The sequence below is a fragment of the Aspergillus lentulus genome, assembly GCF_001445615.1.
Source record: "Aspergillus lentulus DNA, contig: Alt01, strain: IFM 54703, whole genome shotgun sequence".
NCBI lineage: Eukaryota > Fungi > Ascomycota > Eurotiomycetes > Eurotiales > Aspergillaceae > Aspergillus > Aspergillus lentulus.
This window is the reverse complement of record NW_028322123.1, coordinates 94,067-120,707: the sequence shown is the minus strand read 5'-3', so window position 1 is coordinate 120,707 and position 26,641 is coordinate 94,067. Positions and strand designations below refer to the sequence as shown.

The window sequence follows — 26,641 nt, the reverse complement described above, 5'->3', positions numbered from 1 at the left end:
ATATCCCCTATCGGGATTTCCGGGTCGCAATTTGTTGACGTTACATGAAGCTCGCTCGGCAGTTTCCTTCGACGAGGGAAGTTAGATGTCGAGGGCATTCTAGACTTCAAGCCCGAAGCTCTGCGCTTGCTGTGAGTGGGTCATTTCATGCTCTTTAAATTAGCATTATGGCGCCAGGGGTAACGCCACCAAGATTTCGGGTTAGCCTGCTGATTCTCAAGCGCCGTGGCCTAGATTCTTTGAGACCATAATGCTTAATACTACGTAATGATAAGTTGAGGCTATGAACATGTTTCAGGAGCAATTAGTTTGAATCAAGGGTCCCCTTTACTCTTTTCGAGGAATTGCCCTTTTAGGTACTAATCTTGGCATGGATCAGTCAGGTTTGTCAGAATCTACTGTGAAGTACCTCTCTAGTAGTCCCCTAATGAGCAGTCGAAGAATCCTTCAAATTTGACGTGAACCTATTAGGCCGTCCGCGATCCGACCCGCATTCGCTTTTTGCCCTCCTTCATTTGTCCATGTCCCCAGCCCCGGTGCGTCACCATATTAGTCTAAACGATAATGCCCCAGAAACGTTGGGGCCTTCTTGATTTTTTTAGCAGCCCTGTTAAAAATTCTTGAAGAATCTACTTGTTTCTTGCTCGTTGTGTTGTCTCTCCTTCCAAAGTTAGTCAACGAGATAGCAGTCCATGACGCGCTGGATCTCGCTCCAAAGATGACCCTTTCCTCCAGGCGGGATGGCTATGCGAAGAGGGCGGCGAAAATCAGGCTCACCCCCCGGTGCAGGCGCAGCAAATCAAGTTAAACGACATGTGGCTACTAAGTAATCCGAGAGTCTCCCGATATATAGAGCGCAGAAATGTAACATCAAGAATTATCCCTTAACCTGAAAGCCATGGCGACGAAAAAGGACTGTAGCTCCGACATATCGCCTAGAAGACCCAAAGGATGAAGCAAGAGTTGGCCAGCGTAGGACATGACACCAATATCTTGATATGAACTATCCTTGCAACGGTTGAGTGAGACTTGCTATCACTATCCCGAAATCAATCCAAAGAAATAGGTGATGATGCCGGTGCCAATTCCCAAAAGCTGAATGAATCAAAATCAGTTTCCAAAGCCTGAAGATTGTCAGTAACGAATGTACAAATCAGACGAACCGAGGACAGAACGCAAAAACCTGGACTTAATTTGGGTGGTATGGCACCGTCACAACTCGACCGATACGTCAGTTCATGGGCCAGCGTCCCATCAGTACTAGTATTGTTCGTTTCACGAGCAATGAATTCCTGGAGAGAGGACCGGCAGTTTTGCATACTCTCTAGAGGAGCTTCGCAAATCACAGTTTGCTTCTTTTGAATGATGTGTGACCTGGGCTGGGCAAGTATTCCGCTTAGGAGACAATACTGTTCCCGACTCCGTATGTTCCCAGAATTCTGCATAGTCTTCATAAAACGAAGGTATATGTAGTACTCTGAATATCAATTGGAGTGTCCGTAAGTAGCAATGGACGTTTTGGTCGCAGACTTCTTTCATGGGTAGATCATTCTGCAAGCCTGGAGCCGGATCATGAAGCTGCGGTGCTTGCCAGCCTTTGATGATGGATGTCATTGCACGAGTTTGCTGAAGGAAGTTGCTGACTTGACTTTCGGCATGAATAGCTGACCTATGAAAGTCGCGGAGGTAGTGGAACTGGCTGGAGTTAACAAAATGAAACGTTTCCACCAGTTGAACTGATAATTACCCGTTGGAACACATGGGCCCCAATGTGTTATGCCGAAAACTTCTATCCTATGGTCAGTGCATTTCGAGAATGGGACCAGAGGAGGAATCTTGATCCGATGGGAAGCTCGTCGATCCGGTCTGCTAGTAGGGAATAGCCGTGCCAGCTCTTTAACGCGATCCTGAAGTTCGTTCAGACTGCGAGCTATTCCAGAAATGTCATATGCCATAGATCCATCATCGTGCCTATGATTTGCAGGAATACTATGCTCCAAGTTTTCCGCCCTTTCCTGAAGCGTTCGCACACGGTGTTCTGATGGGCCAGTCGGGTTCTTTCGACATAGCCACCCCTAGCATCAAGAAGGGCCCCAGGAGAACAAGGAATCTGCGACTCTGATTCCTCCCCGTCAATTGCAGACGTGTCAAGCCCAGCATCCAGGGCGGCTTTTCCTTCATGGACATACGAACGTGCCAAGGATGTTCGAGTCTTCCTGCACGGTCCGCAAGGCATCTTCCGGTCACATCGGACCTTGCGCCGATGACATTGCTCGCACGCCAACGCGGGGTCGCCGGCGCCTGTGGGACGACGATGGCGTATTCTGGCTGTTCATTTTAATAAAGAAGCAAAGACGGCTTCTCGCCTACCTTGGGGTTTGGGAACTCGTGTGAGGGACAAATTGGGGCATCCCGTGGGAAATGCCGAGCAAGAGAAAGTGAGATGCACCTCAAATTATACGAAAAAGGTAATAGAGCCAACAAAGGGGTAAAAGAAACTCGGTTGATTTGAGAGAGAGAGAAGCCCTCTCGCATCTCAGCAAATGAAATATCCCTTTGTGAATTTAGCCTCGCCTTTTATTTTATGACTATCAGAGGGACTATTGGAGGGTTCGCGATGCCAGTTCCATCAACTAATGGTCATGTGGACGGGCCGGCGCAGTGCCACGTACATTACTTCTCACAAAAACATAAGATAATGAAGTCTTCATCTTTCTGCGTAACCTATTTTGCAACTCCCGTCAGCTTCAGCACAATTCCTCAAGATCTCATGCTCTGGCAGCTGCCATCCCTTCACTGGGATCCCTAAGTAGCCCGCCAAGTAGATCTAGCCTCAAGCATGATGCCAGCCACATGACCCAATAAGGCGACCACTGTATCTTATCAAAAACACTTTGGTCACCAACGCCTTCCGTACTTGGCTCATAAAGACCCGAGACTTGTTATCGTAAACCTGGAATGCTGCCGCATGACAATCCTTTGCCTCTTCTTGGAAGCCAAGGGATCCAATGCACCATGTCGATCATTTCAATGGACTACTGTGGCTCTGATACTAAATTTGGAAACTCAACTTGTAATATATTTTGTGTTAAAGGCAAGATTGATCGAATACTTCTGCGGCAGACTGTACCTAACCCTCGTCAGGAGCAGTCACAGTGACTAAAACGTCTCCCAAAATGCCTTTGAAAGGGATAGGTCCAACTATTACTTCGTAATGTTGAGTGTTAGCATTGGTTACTTCGAACAGATTTCCCTTCTGATTATAAGGACCATTCCAGTATAGTGAGGCAATTTGGCCATCCTGATCGTTATAAAGACCCAAAGTGCCTTCAACTCCCGCCCCATATGCCGCACTTCCACAGAAAGACACTTTCTTAGTCTCTCCTGAACGAATCACTATTTTATTCACATCTTCGGCAGATATGAGACTTGGCCTGTCTCCCTCTTTGTAAGGTTGGCCGCTTGCCAAATAGAGGAATGATTAGCTCAGCATAAAAGCTTTTTATACCTTAGTAGACGTACCGAAGCAGAGCTAAGTTTTGAAGCATAATCTCACCCTTAGTCAGGTTGTTCTTGATGCTCACAGAGACATGCTGGGTAACATCATGAGCCATGTCCCTAATCTTGAAACCAGTGATTATGGATGATTGCGTCTTTTGTAGGTTCCTAATCATGGGTAATCAACCATCTTTAGTGAAGAGCCGAACACGCGCATAAATAGTTCAACAGTTCACTTCTAGCAAGCCGCACCGTTTTCACTTCGAGACTTGCATGTACGCGTCAGCCTGGCAGGTTCCAAGGTTGAAAGATGAGCGCCCCATTAGGAGCAGTAGAAATATGTACCACGACATCTTATTAACTTAATGCTGGGGACAACTGTTGAACCCTCCCGAAAAGAGCTTACCAGCTGATTCTTCTGGTCTGATTTCCAGGACGCTGAAGAGTGACCAATCAAGGTTATGGTCCTCAGGTTCCATGGTAAAGGCAAAGGCAGCAGCCATCATCAGCCACGCCACCAGTTCAGGACGCATATGCAGTAAATTTGCAAGGGTGACTGGCACATGGTTGTAACTGTGCTTCCTTAGTGCTGCTCAGATTTCGCAGTAAGCATCTCAAACGTTTCATAGCTGCGCGCCACGGGGCCCCGCAAAGTGTCGGAACAGTAGACAAGTGGCCATCAAAAGCCTCTAGGCGAGGCTCAAATTGCCCAGTAAGAAATAAGCTGATGTACAATAGATACACAAAGATGGTTGTAGTTGTAGCAGCAGCCTCCACATTGCTGAACTAGTTGGACGTATATGGTCACGTGAGAAATATTCATACTCGGAAGTGGCAGATGTCATCAGCAATTAGTGTAGTTACCAGAAGTAGGAGATGGGCGGGTTCCGTGGTAGTCTCAGATCGACTCAGCCAATGGGAGGGAGACTGATGGTCATCAATGGCTGGAATAAGAATGTTGCCTACCGTCTCCTATCCAATACGTGGCGAACACAAGCTTTATCTTGCTGATGCCTATCAAGCAGAAACTTTATTATGCGCACTGACGACAAGACCCACAAAGTGGTCCCCTGAGAGAACCATGGCGGGGCCGATGGGATAGGTCTCCCATTCAAACAAACTCAGGGTAGAGGAAAGCTCCTAACAACATGAGCAATGTTATAAGTGTACGAAATGTAATCTATCTATTATATCGAGGATAATGACATATATCACTATCGCTACTTTATGGAGAGTTCCTCAAACGGACCAATCATGAATTTGTCCCTAGACAGATGGATTCCAGCCATGTTCTCAAAGAATATGACACAAAACTCGATAACTTCTCCTTCCTGGAGCACTTCCCTCTCATGGAGCGATCAAGGTCTTAATCCCCTTCCAATCCTAGAAATGAAGTTGATGACGATTGCTCTCAGTACTCAAACTTGGGACCGGCCATGTAAGTTGAGATGGTCTCTATTTCCTCTTCTAACCAATCCAGCCATCTTTCTTTGCTCCACGAAATGGCCTACGGAGGTTAGGATAAAGATAAGGCAGGCTGTGCAACGGGAATAAAGTTTCCTTTGTATCTACTTGAAATTCGACGTACAAGTTGTGATTGATCCTTCAAGGCAACTGTATTTTCAGGACAAATGATATTGTTTGACGTGGAAACAATTATCATACGACCAATCACCCCAGTTTTGATTCATCTTTTGATTACGACTAAAAGAAAGGGCCTTGGTTGAGCGTGCAATCTTAGCCGGTCAAGCTCATGTCTCTCCCCGCTCATCCATGGACTGCATGAAGAACGCCGCCAGGACGCGTCAGTACTCACCCCGGACACAGTCGTCATTCTTTTCGGGTCAATCAGACCCCGGATTTCTGGGTTCACCTCGGGGGTTTCTCGGTGGATCCGATTTCATCAAAACGGTGCGGGATCTACTATTCCATTGCCCCGTTGATAGTCCCTGGCTTTAGCTGGGAATGAGGCGACTGGGAGCAGATTATTCTATCAGTCTTATAGCCTGAACATTACTCCATGGTATAGACGGTAAGGTTCGATCGGTTAGATATATAAGGCAACACTATGAGGAACTGATTGGTGGGCATTCTTCATAGCATAGCGGAGAGTTAAAACGAAGACGGGACATGGCGTTCCTCAACGTGGCCAAGTTGATCAGATGGTGCATCGGATCCCTCGATAACCATGGATGGTTGACTTCGGTAGTCTATGTTGGACTGGCTATCAGAGTTATCAATGCAGGCAACGCACTTTTGGTTGACATTCTGAGTAATTTGTATAGTCCCTCTTGCTCATGCTCAGCTTGCCTACTGCAGTAACAACTAAGAGATATATCTTCACAATGCATTGAGGCACGTTCATATATCTGGCATTTAGTATGTATCTCCTACTTGTGCCTCTAAATAAGTGCTGACATGACAGCTCCCCGTGTTGCCAGCCAAAGCTACTCTTTCTCTCCTATAAGTGATGTCGCCTATAGTGTTACAGTGAATAGAAGCATAGTTTCAGTAACTCTGCCCTGTTATACTTCAAATCCACAGGCTCATCTTATATTAATGGGTGGCTCTTGGCTGAGGCTCAAAGATGGCGGGCCATAATATATTTATTATGTATGCTGTGTCTGCTAATAATGTAACCCTTTCTCCCTAGTCTAACGCAGGTCACTCAGAGCTGGACTATAACTCTAATGCACATATCAATCTCCTAGATTGTCCTAGCGTCAGTAATGGGTACATGACCACTAATATGCACTGTAATAACTGCCTTCAATGGACTAGTGGCTCTCTAGATACATCCAGCACCTTAAGTAATAGATCTGGGGAACAAAGAAGAGCTCCCTAATTGACTCTAGCAATGTCTCATACAATCTGGTGTGGCATGATTCCTATGGGACACAGACCATTACCATAACACAGGCCCAGTTGACCACTGTGAACAAATCAAACCCCTTCGCTAGGTACAACGCGATAGCAGCCACACAGACAACAGGCAAAGGACGGACTGGATTATCCAACTTAGCATTGACAGCCCATGCAGTCATTATGAGCATTACCTTTATTATATTATTACCATCTTTTACTATTTCAATTCACATCATCCCCTATGCTAAGACGATCCTACATACCCACACACCACTACAACTGTTTACTCTGGCTCTAGTTATTATAGGGCTTGGATTAGGAATCTACCTTCGCATCAATACTGGCATAATTAATTAGCGATTACCACCCAGTCATTAGTCTGGTTGTTATTGGTTGTTATTAGCATGCTGCTCTTCCAACCACTTATAAGGTTAATTTAATATATTCATTTCTGATGCACAGGCGTGAAGAGTGTCTTCATATATATATACCACTGGCCGGGCTGGTTAGTAAGTACTCTTAGTATCACGGATAGTAGGTTAGGGTTCCTGCTTCCCAAGAATCAGGGCATTAATGCATTAACTAGGGTAATAATTACCTACTAAGTTATTGCAGGAGTACTCAGTGTGACATCATTTTCATGATGGTTCTTTCATTCAGGTCGAACCAGAGCGCCAAGGCACAGAAGAGGGTGTTGCCAGGTGAGTCCAGTGAGGGGATTGAGGTAGAATCTGTATAAATAATTGATTGATGTATGGGATATGGATTTTGTGCATCTCTCCCAATTGGAAGCTGTTGCCAACATTGCGGCACATATGTGGTGGTCAAGAGACTGGTATGTCTGGCAACACTCCTTTTTAACCACATCAGTCTGAACGACGTCGAGGTGTTATATGGTCTACGCTGTGTCAACCCAACAGGCAACAATATTGCCAGCAACTTGCACATTCTGGTACTTCGGCCAGTCTCTCGTTTCGAACATCCTTTATGTCCGTCCCTGGGTTATTGCCTGTCAGAAACCAATCTCGATTCAGCAAATGCGTGGAACTTACCATAGCTTGGTTTTTGGAGGTAGGACGACCGGGTTAGTACCCTGGAGCTGACAGGGGCCCTGGATATGGCTGAGAATAAACTGCGAATTACAAACAAGAGGCTTAAAGTTCTTGCACTATATGGGAGCCTACGGAGAAGGTCATACTAATAACTTGTGGTGCCTGAAGCTTGCTAAATTCTCTTCAGACTAGCTGCAATGTTTAGGTCTTTAACCCTAAAGGGCTACTAGTAAACAATGATACCAATCATACCCATCCTAAAGTATAAGAGCTTCTCGAGCTGAGCTCATGAAGTGATAGATAAGTTTAGGTTTTGCCTAACCAGCACAGTAAGCTAGTTAATTTTATGTTTCCCTAATTATGCTAGACTAGTGGGTATATTATTTATATATCACTTAGTAATTAGACTGCTGTTTTTAAGAATCAGATTAATTAAATATCTCCCAGTACTGGAAGCATGTGTCTGACTTAAGGTTGGATACTTGCCATTACCTGGTGTGCGGTGGCTCATAGGCAGTTAAAGCAGTCAACTCTTTGTGCACCCTTGGCTTTTAGATATGAATGCTCATGATCCTAAATCAGTCCTCAATTCCCAAGTATACACCCTGTTTCTGAAAGAAGGTTAACTGGCAGACTAGAGCCTCATCCCTTGTAGTAACTGTGACTGTCTGGTAGATTATATGGAGTTGGTTGAGTATATAATCCTGATGTGTCCTTATATAGCCCTTTTCAGTGACTGTCTTAGTGGACGAGAGGAGATAAAAGTAATCAAGATAAGAAGAAATGTATAAAGTATCTGTATGTGATCAAGGTGGCATGTATATACATTCAGGGAGGTACCACTGCAGGGGAGAGGGACCCATTATGCTTGTATAATGATAATGGAGACTAAACCATAATGGCGTCGCCACTACAACAGCCATGCCTCATTTCTCTTTTTCTGGGTGTTTCGTGTCTGCGTTGTTGTAGTCGCAACTGCTGTTGGCCCGAGCATAGAATGCAGTTATAGCACCTGGCAGTTATGCGCCTGGGATTGTAACTGTTCTTTGGCGACAATGCCACTTCTTTATGCCGTGCTTTAAAACGAGCCCAGCTTCTAGGTGGTGTGTTAGAAAGTGAAGTGCAGAGTCAACGGTGTGACTTGGATGGGATTTTCTACGTAGAGCATCACAACAATGTTGAATTAGTACCAGTTTAACCGGTTTTATAACCAAATGTGTGTCGCATAAGGTCATGTAGGAAGGTATATGAAAAGACTAGAGCTCTTAGTGAAAGACTTCAGGCATGCTATGTTTGGAAAGTGATCACAACTGATCTATGACTGTCTCAAACTCGCATTCTAATGGCCGTACAGTCTTTCTGCTCGGTAATGAAACTGACTAAATGGCTGGCAACGAGGCTAGAATAGTGGCATGGTTGTCTAGAAGAGCTGTTGTCCACAGTTATACTTACTATCATTCTGATTTTGTCGCTCGCTCATAACTTAAAGCCCGGGTCTGTAAGTTGTAGCAACACGGTAACCCGTCCGATGTGCCAAGATTTCGAGAGTTCTAGTTATATAAGCCTGATCTTTAGATATGCGTCTGTCTGTTCGTGCACTGTAAGGTCTCCTAGAAGATGCCCGTGGGCTTCTTGGAAGCTGACTTGTGTTTTTGCATGCATACGCTTGAAGAGTGCGTAAATATAATTATTGATGCCGGCGTCCAGACAGATCTCTACTGGAAAAGAGGTGGAGCAGCTTATTTAAGACTAGATAAGGATGCAATGAAGTGTAATTAACGAACTGGAAAGAAATAAGCATGTCACCAGCTGGCTATGGTTTTGTTTTGCGTGCTTGCGTAAACTCCCATCCACTTCCCCTCCCGCAAATGTACCTTACGCTCTCCATCAGGCACTGCGGAGGGAGCTCCTTCTACCCCTTATTTCGCCACTGTTCATACACAGCTATTACATCGCGGAAGTGAAACTACAACAGTCATACATTGGTGTTATCTAACCAAAGGACTCAACCCTTTGCCACTGCATAACTCGTTAGACCTACGTGCTCGATTCCATTCACTGCGGTCTACTCGCAGGCTGGATACTCATTCATAGTTTTCTTTTTTCTTTTCTTTTCTTTTCTTTTTTTTTTTTTTTTTTGGCTTTCGCCTTGAGTCCAAGGTGTTCCGTACAATCTGACTGGAGGATTCTACAAGTAGCGTAGAGTCAACCTTCTGCAATCGATTCTGGCAGACACAGAGAACAGCCAAGAAATTCCTGCATCCGTGACGACTATGTAGAGCTAGACAGCCGCATGTAACTGCTCCATTCTTTCGAGATCAGATGAAGGATCATGGCATGACCCGCCCAGGATTTGTGATTTGGGGATTTCAAACTAGAAAGATTGAGAGCAGCATACCCTTGAGCACCACTAAACATGAAACCATCAGTCTGAAATGCAGTGTGAAGTATCTGAACCGTCCAATCGGGTTCTGCCGAGCCTATGTTTGTCTGGCAATGGACAGGTGGGAAGATTTCCCCGTCTTTAGTGATTCCACACAGTCCTGAAACGGATCTAGTCGGTGCTAGCTATTCCCTTTTCGGGACTTGCTGACACAGGACTCGGAGATTATAACGGCGTTAATCATTCCACATGAAGTCAATTTACGAGTTGAATCTGCACTATGCATCGCAAAAGACATAAATAGCGGTGCTGTGTCCAGATGAATGAGCCTACGGTCAGAACAGCATCAGATTGCCCAGCTTCCGGCTCGCCGCAATGAAAGCCATCACCCTAGCTATAGTTTGTTTCGCCAGCACTGTTACTGCTGCAGGCGTCACTGGGACAGCCTTTGGCATGGCCACCGGCACTACTGGAGGAGGTAGTGCTACGCCGGCAGCACCCTCCGATATCGCGCAGTATGTCACCGGCCCCATGCTGCCTGCGACTTGCTGCAAAAGATACTGACAGGAGATCACAGACTAGAGTCGTGGCTAGAAGACGATGTTCCTCGGGTCATTTTGATCGACAAAACCTTCGACTTCACGTCCAGCATGGGCACCACCACCTCGGCCGGCTGCTACCAAGGCTGCGACGTCTTCCACGGTGGCCAGGACTACATCGGCACGCTGTCGTGCACTGGCAGCACTACGACGGCCGTCTCGGCGATTACATACAATGCGGCTGGTGGTAAGCCACTCACTGTCAACAGCAACAAGTCCATAGTTGGCGTCGGCAACAAGGGCATCATCGAGGGTCGCGGGCTGCGCATTTACGGAGCCTCCAACGTCATAATCCAGAACGTCCACCTCTACAACATCAACCCGCAGTACGTCTGGGGTGGCGATGCGCTCACTATCCAGAAGGCAGACAAGGTCTGGGTCGACCACTGCAAGTTCAGCCTTGTCGGTCGTCAGATGATCGTATCTGGCTGGGAAGCTGCAGGCCACGTCACCATCTCGAACTCCGAGTTCGATGGTCGGACACACTGGTCCGCGACCTGCAACAGCGAGCACTACTGGACTCTCCTGCTCATCGGCGCAAAGGATTACTACACGTTCTCGGGGAATTACCTGCATCATCTGTCCGGTCGCGCCCCACACTACGGGACTAGTAGCAATGACGCTACAAACATCTTCCACGCCGTCAACAATTACTTTGAGGATATGGCCGGCCATGCCTTTGACATTGAGGCGAATACCTGGTCGCTTATTGAGGGAAATGTCTTCAGCAACGTAACCACTCCCATGACCACCGGCTCAACCACAAAGTCCAACGCCATCTTCAACGTGCCCTCAGGCGCTGAATCGACTTGCACCTCGATCATTGGACGTGTATGTGTGGCTAATTCAATCATCGATGGCTCAGGGGCTCTGGCGGGTGTTAAGAACACTGCCGCGCTGACACAGTTGGCGGCCGCAGGGACTAATCGTATTCTCGGTGCCAGAGCAGTTTCTGATGTTGCCGCGTTTGTCAAGGCCAATGCGGGAGTTGGGAGGTTGTAAAGTTGTAACCCATTATAGAGCGTTCTGTTCTAACCAAATGAGGAGCTAAAACTACCTACCAGCGCGGACCAAGCCGGCGAAGTGACTCTGATCTGAATTCAAGGAATAGGGCTTTCTTGACATTAGTTATTTGGCTTAGCCTGTACTTTCTTCTGCTGTCTAATATATAATAAAACTCCAAACTAAGCTACTAATTCAATGAATGGCAGTGTCCAATCTTCTATTGACTGCTGTGGGTGCTCAGGTTTAGTCCAATGCGGCTTTCAGTATTTGGTTAAGTGACTGCCACAGCAGCTGAGATGCCCTGGGGATGTTACTCTCTTTCCAGTTGACCAGGTGCAGTTCACCATTAATCATGTTCACCGTCAGCTCCTCTGCTGCAGCTTTCTTGCCCTGGGGAGTTCATATCAAATGGGAACATACTGGGTCAGAGTACTTGGATACTCTCACCCAGCACTTGCTTTGGGGTCTCCAGCACAATTCACCTTGCAGCTCCTCTGCACCCTTGTAACATCCCTAAGTACAGTACGTTAATGCCAAGCCGGCCATGGCAGCCAGGGCGTCTGGATGCTCTGGCCTGAGCACCTTTTTGCGCATCTCTGCCACTGCATCTGTCGCTCCTCAGCTTTCTTCAACCATCCTTGACTCCGGTATATTGATGCCAAGTGGGCCAAAACAGCACAAACACTAGTCCCAAAGAAGCATTAATCAGGGAGCCAGTTATAGGGGGGTGTGTGCTGAAACAATCTTTTGGTTGGCTGATCTTGACGTGCAGATAGAGGGGCCAAGGAGGCGAGCCAGGGCCACCCGCAAAGATATTCTATGGAGAATCAGGAAAAAAAGAGCACTCGATCTTGACGGTTCTGCCATCAACTATTTGATGGACGTCCGCTCTGACCCGCGGAAAGTCAAAAATCAAACGATGCCATGGCTCACAAATAGCTCGCCATTTTGCGCAAGTGTGAGTTCTGGCAGGCCGAGAGAAGCTGTGGAATCCATTGTAGACTTTCAGATTCATTCGGCAAGACATTTATAGGAGGCCCAGACTGTTTCCAAGCCAGAGCTGCTTTTTTTGAGGCCATAGGCAAACTACACTTCATCTGCAAGACTTTGGCTTTCCGAAAAAAGATAGCTGGTCCGGGATTGAGCGTCATGTGTTACCCAAATTGAACTCAGATCTGGCCCCGAAATGTACCCGACCCGCTCCAGTTTTTCACCGTCATTGAACCAAACTAATAATCCCACTTGATAGAAAGCCGCCAATTCATCAAACCTGATCGGCTAGAGAGAGGTCATGCAAGCTTAGTTTGCTGCATGAATTGGCAGTTCACATTCAATCAGGCTCTGGGAACCCTCTCCACCGCTCCAAATCTTATTGATATTAAGGCCTGCCTCCTTTTCAATGAGATTATACCAAGCTGTGCGGGTGCGTTCCTGAGCAGACAGGAGTGTCAACATGACCATGTCGAGTGCTGTGGCTTCCCAGTAGGCACCTGTCTCCGGTATCACGTGCTCATGAATCAGTAGCCTGCTGTATCCGGGCTTCATGGCAGCTTTGACTTGCGCAAGAATGCTTTTGCATACATCGTCTGGCCAGTCATGCAAACAATTGTGCATATAATATGCTCGGGCGCCTAATAGTTTGTGAGTATGTATTTTCGCCTTCCAGGAAAAAGACGTTGTGGTGCCGTAGAGGCCTTACTTTTGACGGGCTGTTTCGTATGGAAGTCGTACTCCATACGGAGAATAGCCGGGTCTAGGTTCCGAATTTGGCCAATGACCACGGGTAAATCTTGAAGAATCAACTTTCCTGGAACCTTGGGGTGAAGTGTGTGAAATAGCTCCAAGTCTTGGCCCACGTTGCCGCCAATATCGACGAGAAAGGCAGCTTCTGGATCAGTATTAGCACCGTCGATCAGTTTCTCTTTCACTGGATAGAATCTAGGGTCCATCCAAGGCAAAGAACCAAGGGCATAGCCACTCAGGTGGTCGTTAAAGTGTGTCCCGTAACCCAGAGATTGCTGCCACGCAAAAGTATCCATGCTGGTTCCGTAGGCGTACATCATTGCCGTGTCTTTGGCATCCGTGGGATTCACCCAACCTCGCTTCCGGGAGAACTCGTGGAACCTCATGGGACCTGCACTTGTGCAGGAGAGCCTGTGGATGTGAGCAGATACAAGGAAAGCATTCGGACTGAGAGATTGCGCCTACATGGCAAGGTAGCCATGGCCAATCGCCGGAATGCTCATCGCCCTCGTGTAATTCGTCAACTTGTACTCGTCCACACCAATCTCGATGAGATACCCCATGGCGCTGAGGTGTCGCATCAGACGACCTCATAAGGTTTTAGTAAGACTGGCCAGATGAGCTACCGTAGAACATACTCAGAAGTACATGATCAATCCCCAGCTTCGCTGCCAACTCGCCGACTTTTTGCGGCTTGTCGCCGTTTTGCGCCATGAGTGTCCACAAACCCGAGTCCACACCGAAATTGAGGCCGGCCATTGCACCAGTCTATTTGGTAGTTAAACCAGTTAGATCTGCCAAGCACTGTCTACGTGGTGCTTACCTGTGCCCAACAATGATAAATCATGGTCTCTCGGGGAGTCTCCAGGGCTTGAACCAAGCGGCGACATTTGGCAAGTAAGTCCTTTCGGCCTAGACTGCTAGTAGTAAAGGCATCAAAGGATTCTGTAATCTCCTTCAGTAGTGTGGGAACCGCTTCGAAGTTATTCGACTCGGTAGCGATAGATACGTCGATAGGGGATTGGCCTCGGTCTGTTGTCTGGGCTGGCATACTGCTCGTAAATAAGCACTCAGGTGCGATCAAACTACGAGACAGTGTGGTATGCAGACCTGGTGTACTGCCGCAGATGTAGGCAATTATGTTACAGACACCCTCAGGTGTACGTAACAAGGTTGAATATATCAGTTAAAGGCTAAAATCGAGACACTTACTGTCTATTTGGAATCTCGGCATCGATTTACATCCTAGCCGACGTTTCCGCTCAACTTAAAGCAACTATGGATATTTGCTCATGCATATGGTCACCCTGTGGAGGAAAGCCTTGTGTTGATTATTCGAGAGGGGTTAGTTGTTCCGTTCCTAGCCACGTCAAGAGTCGATAATAGGTCATGTGGTTGCACAAACGAGTGGTTACACAAATGAGTGGTTACACAAATGAGTGGTTACACAAAGGAGATTAAGCTTGCGTAGCAAGCTTTAGGTTGAAGCAAAAATGATGGTTAGGTATCCCATCATCTATTAGTGATAGCTGCACGGTACCATCAGGTAAAGAACATCTGACCGGGTGACTAAGATATAATAGCCAGTGAAACTGTATAGCTGTAAGTGAATGTCGCTATATGTTGACGGGTTCTTACGGGCTGATGAGATGTCATAAAGTTTAGACTCATTGCAAGGGTCGGTTGAAAACATCATAAAGCCACTGTAAAAGTCGGTGAAGGACTTTTCACAGTCTGGGCCTAATGGAGAGACCTATGACTTTTACAATCAACCAAACTCGGATGCTTTCTGGCGCTTGGTCGTAAAGCTTGATATCCCAGTTTATGTCCACCCGGCCCCTACCACCAGACATTGTGTTTGAGAAACTTTAGGCGAAGACAAAATATCTTTTTGGAACCCCTCTTTCATTGCCAGGGGGGTTGGTCTTCATTTGCTGGGCACGTTTGCCACCGGCGTATCTGATCGGTTTCTTTAACTCAAGGTTATGTTCGGATACTTCGGAGAGCACATAGCGTTTGAACTTGGGCGCATCAGTCACTGGCTTGAGGACGTTAAGAACCCCATTGCCAATGAAATTTGCAACATCGATATGCCTGCGAACAGTATATGACTACTTCTAAATATATCGGTCACTACGAGTGGGCATTTCTTAATAGCAATGCTGAACCTGGTCGTTGACGAAATCGGCGCCGACCACATTCTTTCTAAGTAGAATTTCCATGCGAGACCATTGAAAATGGTTGTGCGTGACGGCATGGTGATGCTGGTGTTATAAAAAAGAATCTTCGGAGAGAGTGGAAAAGCATCAGAGAATGTATTTCGTCTATCCATCCGCCTAGCAGATCCACGTGTAGACCCAAGTAAGACTCACCAGGGTGGTAGATAAGAGACGGCAGCACCGCTACATGATCTACGTGGTATCAACACGAGATGGCTTCCTGAGACACAGGATAGCGAGATATAATCCAACTGCCAAGTCAATAACTCACTTCGCCCTATATCGGAGCTCCTCCTATTAGACGAATCGTCCTTCCTCGCCTCTTGTAACAGCAGCACGACCTCCTCTTCTCCACCAATCGCCAGAATACGAAAGCAATGCTGTATAATCTTAGAAGGTTCTAAGCTAATGCAGTCTATGCTGCAGGAAGACTGGTTGTCATGCCCTTAGAATGGTCTCGACTATTTGAGGCACAGCACCCGAGGAGCCGATGATATTGATTGGACGCACCCAAATATGGTCGAGATCTTGATAATTTCCAGGACCTCGATAACATATCTGCATTGAGATTTTGGTGCAGCTACACTTTGACGGGCACTTCCACGGTTGCTATACCCATACTCAGCCAGCTTGCATGTCTAAGACCCCACCCAGGACATATACTGCAGAAGAATAACTATCGACAGGGCAGCAAATTAGTGGGGCATGCAGTTACCGTAACGCAATTACATCCCATAAATAAACATTTGCATGTTAAGCAGTGTCACCCGAGCCCCTAGCTGCTCATTTACAATGATCATTACAGTGAGTACTTATTGCGTGGGCCGGACAAGTGAAGACATTCGGTCATGGAAAAGTCCTGACTAGGGATCTGCATCTAACAATATTACAACAACGCCATACCCTGAGGGAACGCCTCCCACTCTTTTTTGTCAAGCTGCGTCTTCATGGGGTCATTTTCACCTCCTGGCTGGAGGCAGTTAGACATCGCCGTTGTTGGCGGTGGGATAGGAGGAATGTCCGCGGCGACCGCCCTGCGCCGTGCCGGCCACAAGGTATCTATTTACGAACGTGCCGATTTCCTTCGTCAAGCCGGTGCTTCTGTTTCCTGTGCAGCGAACGGTACGCGCTGGCTACACGAGTGGGGCGTAGACGTGGCTAAGGGTGATGGGGTCATTCTAAAAAAGCTCATCAGCCGCGATTGGAGGACGGGCAAGATCCTGACTGAGTATGAACTGGATGACTACGAGGAACGATGGGGATACGTGTACTACATGTTTCAGCGGCAGTGTATGCACACAATGTTGAAGGATTCAGCATTGGGGGAGGGCGAAGGGGTGCCCGCGAAACTCTTCATGAATCACAAGGTAAGGTGTAGAGTCAGTATAAGCACGCCTACTTGCCCGGGCCCTTGCGCAGCCGATCTAATATTCTTTATTTCAGTGCAAGAACATCCATATCGATACCGGTTTGATTGAGTTTGAGAACGGAGAGATGGCCAACCATGATCTCATTATCGGCGCGGATGGCATCGGATCCGCCGTTCGTGGTATTCTCGGTATCTGGTCTGAGAAGCGACCCGCCGAGTCTAGCTGCCTACATGCAAACGTCGTCACGGAAGACGCGATCGCCGCTGGTCTTACTGACTTCTCCAAAGATAACGCCCTGCAGTTCTGGGGCGGCCATGGGGAGGTCTGGGACAAGATCGTTCTCTCGCCATGCCGAGGGGGCAAGTTGCTATCGTACTATTGCTTTTTCCCACGGGAGAAAGGAGACTACCTGAATCATTCTTGGGGGGGAGCTGACCGGCCGGTGGAAGAGTTGCTGATGCCGTACCCTCAACTCGATGCGCAAGTCCGCGGACATTTGGCCCTTGGCAAAGAAATCCAGCCATGGCGTCTATGGATGCAGTGGGTTTAGCCCAACGCATAATTGGCCTTTACTCAACGAGTCTGATTGTTCGCAGCGAACCGTATCCGTATATTGCAAGAAGCATGGTCTGCTTACTTGGTGATGCAGCTCACCCAGTATGTCACAAGTCTTGAACCATCTGGGTTAGCGGAATTAAACATTGAAACTGACAGACAGTCAGATGATGCCTCACCAAAGCCAAGCGGCCTGTATGGCAATTGAAGACGCAGCTGCCTTGGGCATTCTTTTTAGCAAGAAATACTTCAAGGGAGATGTGGTCGAGTCACTATCTATCTATGAGTCAGTTCGTCTCCCGAGAGCAACCAAGGTTCAGGCAGCAGCGGCGAGAGCCTCACACAATATCAACGAGCGAATCGGTAAGTTAAAAAAGCACTTTAGAGAGAACCCCGGATACATGCACATTAACATCTATCTAGGTTTCTCTAGCAACATTCACAATCCAGTTTACGTGGTGAAGAGTGAGCAGGGGAAATTGACAATTGAAGAGATGACTGCGTGAGTCGACAATCCTTCTGGGGAAATCTAGTCCTGATTAGTATCAGTTATAATATGCAGATGCACATCGACGAGGTATTCTCCGAACGCACCGGACAAGCCTACACTCACAACTACACCCGCGGTCTGCCAATGGGGCTAAAGCTATCAAACGGATACAGTGTGGGAGCTGAAGATTGGTCTTATGACTAGAGTATGCCCGATACGAGCTAGATTCAGTATGGTAATACATGGCCCTGCCATTTAGATTCTTTCCTCAACTACCCACCTTTGCACGTGTATTTAGATAGCGAAGTGGGGAAAGAGTCCCCCTACATGGTTGAGACTTGAGACGCATGGCCTAGTACTGATCGGGCTGGTCTCCGCCTGCAAGTATGCTAGGTGGCAGTGGACAGCATACGGACGTTCATTTGGATATTACGAGAAGGGACACTTTGCACCTTTGTCTGATCTAATTCCCGAGTGTAACCCAAGATGCCGGCGCCAATACTATTTCTACGGGTCGGTGGATTAGTTGGTAATGTTGCACCTGCTAGATTGACTGTACAATGATGGCCCATCGTTCTAATTAGAGGCGGTCTAGACGACTGAGCTGCCAGGGAAAACCCTGGAGCTTGTGTAATGCCTTTATCAGCTATCCAATTTGAGTCTTCCTCCACCTGTCATGGCCCTGACTAGAAATCGACAACCGCATTATTCTCGGGTATCCAATGTCGTTTCGCCCCCATTGCAATTTCGATTCGACGTAGACCTTCGATCAGATTCGTTCGGGGTAGAGCAAACGTGAGTCTGAACCACCCTGGTTCTCCGCCGTTGAACTTAGAGCCAGCAGCAACAGCCACACCTGCCGCTGCAAATTTCTCTAGTAGCTCTGCATCTGTTTCCTTTGTCGCTAGCTCGCCCCCAACCCGCCCCCACATGAAACATCCAGCAACTGGGGAATAGAACGCAATGTGATGGAATGATAGGAAATTTCCCACCATCTCCGCCGCTATGCGCAGGCGAGACTTACTACGGTCCAGTATGTTTTCGAGTGTCTGAAGGTTCGAGAAGAGAGACGCAACAGCTGTTGATGCTATATTAGACACCTTGAATCGGTTAAGGACCGCTAGTGCACAGCGGAGCCCAGGATTCGACTGTGTAACGAGGTATCCCTGAGAATGTGTCAGAGTTAGATTGCACCAATATAGTTACGCATTGAGAATGATGACAAACCAGTCGAACCCCACTACTACCAAGATCCTTGCTGATACTGTAAGCTATATGGACACGAGCGGGATCAACCCCCAGTCGCTTCAGGTCTATGGCCAATACCGATGTGAACTTCGTTTCTAGCCCAATCACAACGTCGGGGTTGCTGACATCTTGACTGCATCTAATCGCCCCAAAATTTGAAAGGGCGTATATTTCGTCCGAGATGAAGTGAATATTATGAGTTTCGCAGAATTGAAGCAGTGCCTCTAACCATACGGTAGGATAGAGCTGACCCAGAGGATTGTGGGGGTTGCAAACGATGACGCCCCGAATTGGACACGTCGCATTGTTAATCGCTTCGCTATAGTGCTGTATAAGATCTGCTGCACTTGTCGGTCGTCTCGAGTATTTCACGGGACATATCCGCACGTTGTTTCTCAGCGTTGAGGTGACCGCAAACCCATCCCACATGGGTGTCTCTAGTAGTAGACCATCTCCACTATCGCAAATCGAAAAGACAAGGGTCTCAAGAATTGATGCGCACCCTGTGCTCGTAACGATGTGCTCGGGTAGAACAGCAACTTGAGGAGAGAAGAAACGATTGAAAAATGAGGCGGACACATTCAGAAGCCCTGGAGGTCCACCTAGCTCTTGGGAATATGAGAGGTCCTGCTGTTTCAGGTTCAACGACACTGCGTCTTTCAATATAGGAAGTGCGTCTGGTCGGACAAGCCAATTTTCCGCCATGTCCATTTCCAGTACGCCCTTTGGATGGGTTGGTTCAGCGGAGGCATGTTCTGAAAGCCAGGACAGGCTTTGCTTCATGCGGCCTGAGAGCATCGACAGCGAAGAGCCGATGCAAAGACGGACTTACATGCGGCGACGCAGCACCTATGATCTTCCATCTATTTATGAAATTGGACGGGGCTTGCGTCTTCGGTCCCAACGGCGATCAATGCTGTCACGCGCGATTCCAACTCACCGCTGTTTCGCTATGAAGTTCTATGAAGAAAAAGGGCGGTCTGCAAGCCAACAAGAGTATAGAGCGCTTAACCGATCTATTCAAGGCCCTGCCACCTCCTTACAGATTCCCGTACCTCAGTTTCTGGGTGTAGATATGTGCATATCGCTTCTCTCCTCTGATTGTTCTTCGCAGCAATCAGGTTCTAGACTCTTTTCCAAGGTTGTGTAACACATACGCCGAGGAATGCAGTTGGGGACTGTCACATTGACAGATCTCTTGTGGTGACAAGAACTGGGGGAGTATCCTGCGGCTTGTTGGGGTCGTACTTTCGCTGAACCAGTGGACATCGAAGTTCGCCTAGGCCGTACATTGTCGCCTTTCAACCCTTTTCACCTCTAGTCTTTCAGTCAGGCACTGTGCCTCGGACTATAAATAGAAGTAGGATGAACAGGCAGTGATATTCTACATTTCACCACCTACTATATTCACCATTATTATCACTGAGAATGCTGTGGGAGTCTCTGGACACGCAACAGGCGCTGGCTGTCTTGGTAATTGGGATCACCACCATACTGGTCTATCACCTCTACCGTACATACTCGCACCTGCAGCACATCCCCGGTCCCTTCGTCGCAAAATTCACCAACTTCTATCGCTTCATTCTAGCGCGCCGTGGTTTCCTCCACCTGTACCAAACTCTCGCTCACCGGCGATATGGTCCCGCCGTACGATTCGGTCCCAACCTTGTATGCATTTGTGACCCGGAGGCCATCCAGACAATCTTCAACCTGCGGGGCGGATTCCCCAAGGTACGTAACCCATATCCATCAGGCTGTCTCTCTCCCTATTGATGGATGCGAAGAATCTTCTGACCAAAGCAGAGCAAGATGTACCGCGCTTTCCGGCCGTGGACCACAGACGGCCTACTCCTCTCCGTCTTCACCGCGGAGGACGACGCGGCGAATCGACAGATGAAGCAACATATCTCGGTGTACTATTCGCTCTCGTATACTGTATCCTCTTTCGAGCAAAGAATGGATAGTGCCACGCAAATGTTTTTTGACCAGCTTGATCGCCGGTTTGTGCCCACGGGCGCACATTTTGACCTAACAAGTTGGTCTAAATTCATGTCCTACGATACCATGGGCTTGATGACATTCTCCCGCCCATATGGGTACGTGCAGCATGGGAGAGATTTACACGGTATCATGGAAGACGTCAAGAGAGCAAATCTGAATATCGGACCAGTAAGTTATAGACCACGGAGGACATTGACATGGGATAAGACTCAACTATTAGCAGATGACGCAGATACCATGGTTCGATTGGCTCTTGCATAAGAATCGACTAGCAAATCTCATCAAACGCGAATCCATCGCCCCTTTGCTGGACTACGTTCTGGCGCGTATCGCAGAGCGTCGGAACGCGCGTCGGAACAGTCATAACACGCTCTCCAATGCAAACGCGGACGGACCATGTGCTGACGGTGACTTCCTCGGGTATTATCTACAGGCCCAGGAGAAAAAGGAAAATGTACCGCTTCGATTTGTGTCAACGTGGACCTTTGCCAATATACTGGGAGGGGCCGACTCCACGGCTTCCATGCTTAGATCTGTGGTCTGTTTCCTCGTGGAAAATCCTGACGCACTGGAAACAGTACGAACCGAGCTGCGGAATAAGCAAGGCACTACCACAGGGCTCACTCTTCCTATTCCTCAATGGCAACAACTGCAGAACCTCCCCTTCCTTGACGCTTGTATTAAAGAGTCACTTCGGCTTGATCCTCCATTCGCTATGCCTCTCGAACGAGTGGTTCCTGCTGAAGGAGCGATAATTTGCGGTCACTTTTACCCTGGGGGTACCGTCGTAGGCATGAGTCCGTATATTACTAACCGCTATCGGCCGACATGGGGGGATGATGCGGAAGTGTGGCGTCCCCAGCGATGGTTGGAAGGCGAACCGTCACGTATTAGAAAACTGGAAGCTAGTTTGCTGAGTGTAAGTCGGATGCAGTCCGGGTCCTTGGTACGTTCAATGTCTGATTGCGCCAGTTTGGGGCCGGGACACGAGGTTGCCTGGGCCAGAACGTCGCCATGTTTGAAATCAAGAAGTTTGTTACTGCCCTGTTCATGAACTATGATGTGAGTACCGGACCATAACGTCGATAATACATACTTACATCTCAGGTCGATCTTGTCGAGCCTCGAGCGAAGTCCAATCCATACTATTGGGTCATATATCCGGAAAGCGTGCAGGCGACGGTCAGGAAACACAACTTCAACCAGTAGGACCTAGCCCAGAGTAGGACTACGAACACTGGGCTTGTTAGTACGTTATCAATCCTGGATTCACTAGATATTACCCCGTGCAACTGATCCAACCCAAGGCTGCGAAAGGATCTCGAATATGATAGTTTCCTGTGGACTTGAGCATGAATTACGTGAGCGAAAATTGAGATTCATACTCACATATAATTAAGCCGTTGAGTCCCACAACATTAAAAATGGATATTCCTTGGGACCATATTCATTGATCAACAAGCAGTCTTATACATATTGAAACAGGGAAGCTCGCAGGAAAGTTTGACGTAGCAGCAAGCGGCGGATAGGATCGCCCCAAAAAACCACTATAATACTATAAACTCCACCACGGGACCAAGGAAGACATATCCGGTCCTTCAATACAGCCGAAATCCAAATGTCGAACTTGGATATCATTGCTCTAGCGCCACATAAACAGTACCATCAGGAATTCTTGAAGGTAAAGTAGTAATCCTGGAAACTTTCTGGTAAAGTCTAGTCTTAATTTTATCGGTGAGCACTCTAGTTCTTTGCCTGGTCTCCACGCAAAGAACTGGGATCCAGATAATATCTGGCAAGGTCCAATAGTAAATGTTCATTATATCTGGGGTAGGGAGGATGGGATGGGGTTCCCGAAAAGCTCGTGAGGCGTCGCTAGAGCAATAAGATATATAAAATATGCAACTAGAACTCATTTTGTATTGTCACTCTCTTCTGATCAGGCCGAGGCTGTAGCTAATAATTATACCTTAGCAAGAAGTATTCTTCTGAATAAACAGGAGTATTATAGGAAGCTGAAGGGGAGATAGTTTTGGCAGTAGGCACACTGTACGCAACACGCAATTCCCAAACGGCATAGAGAAATTCTCAAGGTTCTGTACACTCTTCCACCTACCACCGATGGTCCACAACCAGACGCCTGATTCACAGTCGATGGCATCCTACCTTGCCACTATTTACGGATAGCGATGTAGTGACTCGTAGTGCTTGCGGATGGACATCGTGTGGAGCAAACGTAGATCCCACCTGCTACTGCGAGTGCTATGGTTTAACTAACCCACAGGAGGGAGGGTGGACGCACAGGAACACGTGATGCTTCTGGTCTGGGAGATTACTCTAAAGTGTGAGATCTACCTATCATCCGATTTTGGTCGCCGACATAAGCACCAGCCCGCCGTGGGCAGATTGCAGGCTTTCACGTTTTCTTTTCCCAATGCATCGCCGTCTAGGTATTGCTCGGATTCGTACTTTATTGATTACGATGCGATGAGTCGGGCATGCTCCCCTTACCCCCAGGCCACTCTTCATTGCTGTCAAGCTATTTCTCCCCGACCTCCTCGGCCGGCGTTTGGGTAACCTGTCTCTTAGAGTCAGGCAATTGCCGCCACTCCATTGCCCAGCTTGTTATCCAAGAAAGGGCTGGCGTAGCCAGCGCCACCCAGAACACGTTCCTTAACGCAGAATTGAATGCATCCACGACGGCATTCAATCGCTCCTGAGGAACAATTTCCCTGAAACCACTTGCACCGGCCTCCACTACGGCTGCAACATCTATTCCCTGCACCTTGTTGAGACTCCGCAGAAGTCCATCAGTGAAGAGGTTCTGCCCAACGCTAGGAGCCAGCGCGCCCCCAAGCATCTGGAAAAACATGATCATGACAAGCCCTGTTGGTATATCTGCTTTGCGGAGGACGACCTGCACAGCCAGGATTGGCATTTGGCTACAGCTGCCATAGCCAAGCCCAGAGAGGATTTGGAATCCTATCCACTGTCCCCGCGGGCTGTCGGCACGAACCAGTTGATATAGACCCCCTCCGGTAGCCAGGACGAGAGGTCCAACCCACATGAACGGTACATAGTGCCTGAATGTCGACGCCATAGAGCCTGCGCACAGCGTGCCGAGGGTGTTCGACACGATCAACGGGAGTAGATTGATCCCCGAGACTTTGGCATTGGTGTTCCTGACCGACTGGAAGTATATGGGCCAAAAGTACGATTGCACTACCATAGCCACCTGAACGAGCATCATGAAGCCGCATGATGCCGATACGGTACGGCTTCGAAAGATGCGAAGAGGGATATTTGAGCTTGGATTGATGTTAGCAAGCATGCTGGACAAGTACTCTCTATGTAGATAGGAACTAAAATTGCAAGAGAAGGAACCAACTTTTCCTTGCCTAGGTATTGCAGGCACAAGAAGGTAATCAAGAGTAAACCGAATCCGATCAGGCAACCGAATACCTTGGCATCAGACCAGGGGTAGACGATGCCGCCCCACTGTAGGGCCAGGTTCAAACACGATGTGGAACCGAGCAGCAGAGTAGCCCCTGGAAGGTCAAGTTGACGTAGCTTCTGGACCCAGGGTAGGTCCCCCTTTACTGCGGGTGGAGGTTTCCTCAAGGTGAACCAGACCAGAGCCAGCGCAACAGCTCCGAAGGCTTGAAACTTTAGCCATAATCACTATATGGGCTTCTTCGTCGACAGAAACTCACGGAGATTGATCCAGAAGATAAACCGCCACGTCAGCACCTTATTATCGGTTATCGACCCACCCACCAGTGGTCCAATCGCCGATCCAACGTTGTACATGCCCAGGACGATAGGCGACAGCATCGCCTGCATTTTCAAAGATACGCAATAAGACATAATCGTTGTCGTCCCGCTCACCAAACCAGCAGCGCCGAGGCCAGAGATGGCTCGACCTATGATAAGCGACATAGAATTCGGGGCGACTGCAGAGAGGATGGAGCCGAGTTCGAAGATGGCGAGCGAGAGGCAGTACACCCACTTAATATTATAGAATGCGTAGAGGCGGCCGCAGGTCGGCAGCAGTGCCATCTGTGCGATCAAGTAGGAAGACCCATACCAGCCGATATCGTTAAGGCTTTTGAAGTCGCTAGTGATATGTGGTATCGCCGTTGCTTGGTACGACAATCAGGTCTGATGCACCGTCCGCCAGATTATGGGAAGCACGAACCTAGAATGGTATTATCAATAGCTAACACGAGGCAGATAGACATAAACGCCAGAGTCAAAGAAGCGAGAGCCCATCCATGCATATATCCAGTTGCAGGCTGCTCTTCATTTTCGTTGGCGTTAGTGACGTTCGTGGTTACCGCAGCAGGACGCGTAGTCTCCGTTGCAATCTCCATCATGCTATTCTAGAGATGGTTGGGGTAGCAAGCGTTGCGGAAAATGGATGTGATCACCAGTGGATCTGAAGTCTAAAACATATATAAAGCATATCGCTAGTCTAGCGGGTTACTCCGACAAGTCCAGGGTATAAGCTGTCAGACGGGACGACATACCGGTATTTAGCCTATTATTTTGTTCATCTGGCACCCTTGTCAGATACTAGCTTCGAGTTCATTCAATCAGGAGTCGCCCAGCCCGAGACATGCCAGTTGCCAACAGCACTTGGCACTTACCACTCGCCATGGACCCCTGTTGTGTCGACTGTCGGAGAAGAGTGAAATTGCCCAGTACCTTGGCAGAGCTCTACCCCTCAACAGATAGCGAATACGAATTGTGTAACCTTTTTGACGTGGTCCCCATGCAGGGTAGGGTGGCCCTCCAGCTACGCCACACAAATGTGGAAGGCTCACCGCCGATTTGCGGATGGTTGCCTACAAACCGATAGAGTAGCTCGCTACCTCTAAGGTATATAAGGAAGTATATTTACTCCTAAATATAACCCCGGCTGTATATCTAGGTGTAGGGAACATAGATGCAGAAGAATACTTATTGTGAAGGAAAACGTGGAAGTGGAGAGTCCAGTGGTCATTTGCGGGGATCCATGGCCGCATATACAGCTTGCAGGCGTACTAATCTGTATGTTATTCCTAGCAAAATGGAATAGATCCTAGTTCAGAGTCTGGACTGCAGGCATACACATGTGCCTTATTTATGAGTATTTATAAGAACAATCCTATCTACATAATTCTTTAACAACTAGAACACATTGGTCTGTGCATTATGATCAAGATTGACCAATACTACACTATATTTCTACTACAGTAGAAATCTGTCTATACACTTTTTAGTTAAAATACATTTCAGAACCCGAGGAAATTGCAACAGATGACATGATCACGATGTCATACAGAAAATAATAAAAACAGTACTCTGATAGAAGCCACAAGCTACCTACTCGTTGCCAAGTACAAAGAATCATACCAACAGACTTCCCTCTTGATCGCGCACCCAAATCCAAAGGGTAGGCTTGGGGGCCGACTGAATGTTTACAATGATATAGCTTGACCCAGCGGCTCGAAACTGGCTTGGAGTCGTCCAGGCATTCTCTGGGTCGCGCAGCCGTAGGCGAATAAGACGACGATTGGTTAATCGTCAGTGAAACTACACTAAGAATTTCTGTATTCGGATGAAGCTGCA

At 47.9% G+C, this 26,641-nt stretch overlaps 6 protein-coding genes across 6 annotated transcripts; 3 read left to right on the top strand and 3 right to left on the bottom strand.

The window, feature by feature from the left end:
* Positions 1–10,173: 10,173 nt before the first annotated feature.
* ALT_0023 (polysaccharide lyase family 1 protein) lies at positions 10,174–11,399 on the top strand (the record flags this gene model as incomplete). Its single annotated transcript, XM_089598901.1, has 2 exons — positions 10,174–10,313; positions 10,376–11,399. 2 exons carry the CDS (start codon positions 10,174–10,176, stop codon positions 11,397–11,399), a joined length of 1,164 nt encoding a protein of 387 aa, XP_089456565.1.
* A 1,302-nt stretch (positions 11,400–12,701) lies between these two features.
* Positions 12,702–14,196, bottom strand: ALT_0022 (demethylsterigmatocystin 6-O-methyltransferase; the record flags this gene model as incomplete). The annotated part of the gene is made up of 5 exons (XM_033564240.1): positions 12,702–13,033; positions 13,102–13,556; positions 13,611–13,734; positions 13,784–13,913; positions 13,969–14,196. 5 exons carry the CDS (start codon positions 14,194–14,196, stop codon positions 12,702–12,704), a joined length of 1,269 nt encoding a protein of 422 aa, XP_033420131.1.
* A 2,115-nt stretch (positions 14,197–16,311) lies between these two features.
* ALT_0021 (FAD-dependent oxidoreductase) lies at positions 16,312–17,983 on the top strand (the record flags this gene model as incomplete). The annotated part of the gene is made up of 6 exons (XM_033564239.2): positions 16,312–16,731; positions 16,808–17,274; positions 17,331–17,391; positions 17,457–17,652; positions 17,713–17,791; positions 17,839–17,983. The coding sequence occupies 6 exons, from the start codon at positions 16,312–16,314 to the stop codon at positions 17,981–17,983; spliced, it is 1,368 nt and encodes a 455-aa protein (XP_033420130.2).
* Positions 17,984–18,465: 482 nt separating this feature from the next.
* On the bottom strand, positions 18,466–19,738 carry ALT_0020 (putative inactive 1-aminocyclopropane-1-carboxylate synthase-like protein 2; the record flags this gene model as incomplete). Its single annotated transcript, XM_033564238.2, has 2 exons — positions 18,466–18,945; positions 19,007–19,738. 2 exons carry the CDS (start codon positions 19,736–19,738, stop codon positions 18,466–18,468), a joined length of 1,212 nt encoding a protein of 403 aa, XP_033420129.2.
* Positions 19,739–20,455: 717 nt separating this feature from the next.
* Positions 20,456–22,237, top strand: ALT_0019 (cytochrome P450; the record flags this gene model as incomplete). The annotated part of the gene is made up of 5 exons (XM_033564237.2): positions 20,456–20,758; positions 20,831–21,196; positions 21,252–21,947; positions 22,001–22,090; positions 22,136–22,237. The coding sequence occupies 5 exons, from the start codon at positions 20,456–20,458 to the stop codon at positions 22,235–22,237; spliced, it is 1,557 nt and encodes a 518-aa protein (XP_033420128.2).
* A 1,330-nt stretch (positions 22,238–23,567) lies between these two features.
* On the bottom strand, positions 23,568–25,401 carry ALT_0018 (MDR family MFS transporter; the record flags this gene model as incomplete). The annotated part of the gene is made up of 5 exons (XM_089598900.1): positions 23,568–24,336; positions 24,417–24,687; positions 24,742–24,865; positions 24,917–25,170; positions 25,227–25,401. 5 exons carry the CDS (start codon positions 25,399–25,401, stop codon positions 23,568–23,570), a joined length of 1,593 nt encoding a protein of 530 aa, XP_089456564.1.
* Between the last annotated feature and the right edge of the window lie 1,240 nt (positions 25,402–26,641).